Source organism: Acanthamoeba castellanii, assembly GCF_000313135.1.
Source record: "Acanthamoeba castellanii str. Neff unplaced genomic scaffold scf7180000084750, whole genome shotgun sequence".
NCBI classification, from domain to species: Eukaryota; Discosea; order Longamoebia; family Acanthamoebidae; genus Acanthamoeba; species Acanthamoeba castellanii.
The window spans coordinates 14,219-15,690 of NW_004457383.1; the positions used below are offsets into that span (position 1 = coordinate 14,219).

The window sequence follows — 1,472 nt, forward strand, 5'->3', positions numbered from 1 at the left end:
CTGTCAACCAAGGTGACACGGTGCCGATCGAGGGGCTGCAGGGACATAGGGTATTGAGGCAAGATGAATAAACTAGAAGTAAGTTGTATTTATGAAAGAAACTGAGTGGAGCCGTTGGTGCGGCGATGAGGGGCGCAAGAGCTCGGTTAGCAGCGACCCAGGTAGACCGGCGTGCCATTGACAGTCCACCTCCGTTGCCCTTCAAAGAAGAGGAAGAGCGCCTTCTCACAGTCAGTCACCCCGCTCCACTCAGCATTGTCAGCCTTGAGCTGCTCCAAGACCTTTACATGAAGTCCTTCCCTCCCAAAGAAGTCATTGTGCATGATGAGCTTCATAATAGAAGGGTTGGTGGTCTTCACCAACGCCGTAGTGTAAGGATCCTCAACGTTGCACTTGAGAAGGCCCACTGCCCAACAATCTGTGTAAGTGGTGGAACAGACTGCATGATGTCAGCAACTAAATGATGATGTAGTTAAAGATGTACTGATTGTGTGGTCATGCCATGGTGGGCACTGTTCATTGGTGCATCGCCTGTGGATGTTGCAATGGTGTCACCATCATTGTTCATCATCATGAAGGTCTTGTCATCATTGATGGAAGGTGGTATGTACCAATGGAGTAAGGCTTGCATTGACCCAAGCCTGTGCCTCCTCAGAGAGCAGGGAACTGCCATGCAGCTCTCACAGCTCAGCAACACCAGCAGCTTCAATGGTCCTGCATTCATTGGGAAATAAAAATAACATTTCCCTTTAATATAAACACGTTCATCGCATTCCTTGACATTTTTATTCTTTTCTTTTTTTCTTTACTTCAAATTTTCAGTTCATTTCTTCACTCATTTATTTTGTACGGTTCCGTAGAATGCGCAAGGAAACGGGCCGATTTCTTTCTCATTTCCGCCCGTTTCCTTGCACATTCTACAGAAGCAGTAGCTCTGGATTTCAGCCAACACACAGCTGACATTTCGTTGATGGAATGCATTCCCACCTTTATGCCACATTTATCCCGGTTTTTTCCAGGATGCAAAGTGCTTAAAAAACGCAGCAAGCAATTCAGCATTCTTTTCAGAGTGCTCCCCACAGGGGCAGCACCTAGGACAGGTGTGGGAACCCCCTTTTTGATCAAGGGGGGGCAATCATGTGCCTAATGTCCATTATTTTTTCATTAATTTGTGCAGAATTGCACAAGTACAAGTGATGATGTCACAGAACAGTCAATCCCCCCAAGATCAAAGGTTCCCCTCTCATTTGAACACTTTCTAGTGTAATTTTGTTAATTTACAGATTGCATCAACCAAGCAAGACATACACTCCCCCCCCAAATGTTGATGATGTTAATTTTAATGTCCAAAAATGTTGTGCAGATGCATCAATGTAGGATGGTACAACATCAAGAAGCAAACAAGGCATGGATTGAAAGGCGCCAAGAAGCACCTCCACTTACAACCAATGATGTATGTTCCTTCCAAGTTG

The 1,472-nt window shown here is 45.4% G+C and overlaps 1 protein-coding gene across 1 annotated transcript; it reads right to left on the reverse strand.

Moving 5' to 3' along the window:
• Positions 1 to 146: 146 nt before the first annotated feature.
• ACA1_193960 (uncharacterized protein) lies at positions 147 to 335 on the reverse strand (the record flags this gene model as incomplete). Its single annotated transcript, XM_004337324.1, has 1 exon — positions 147 to 335. The coding sequence occupies one exon, from the start codon at positions 333 to 335 to the stop codon at positions 147 to 149; it is 189 nt and encodes a 62-aa protein (XP_004337372.1).
• Between the last annotated feature and the right edge of the window lie 1,137 nt (positions 336 to 1,472).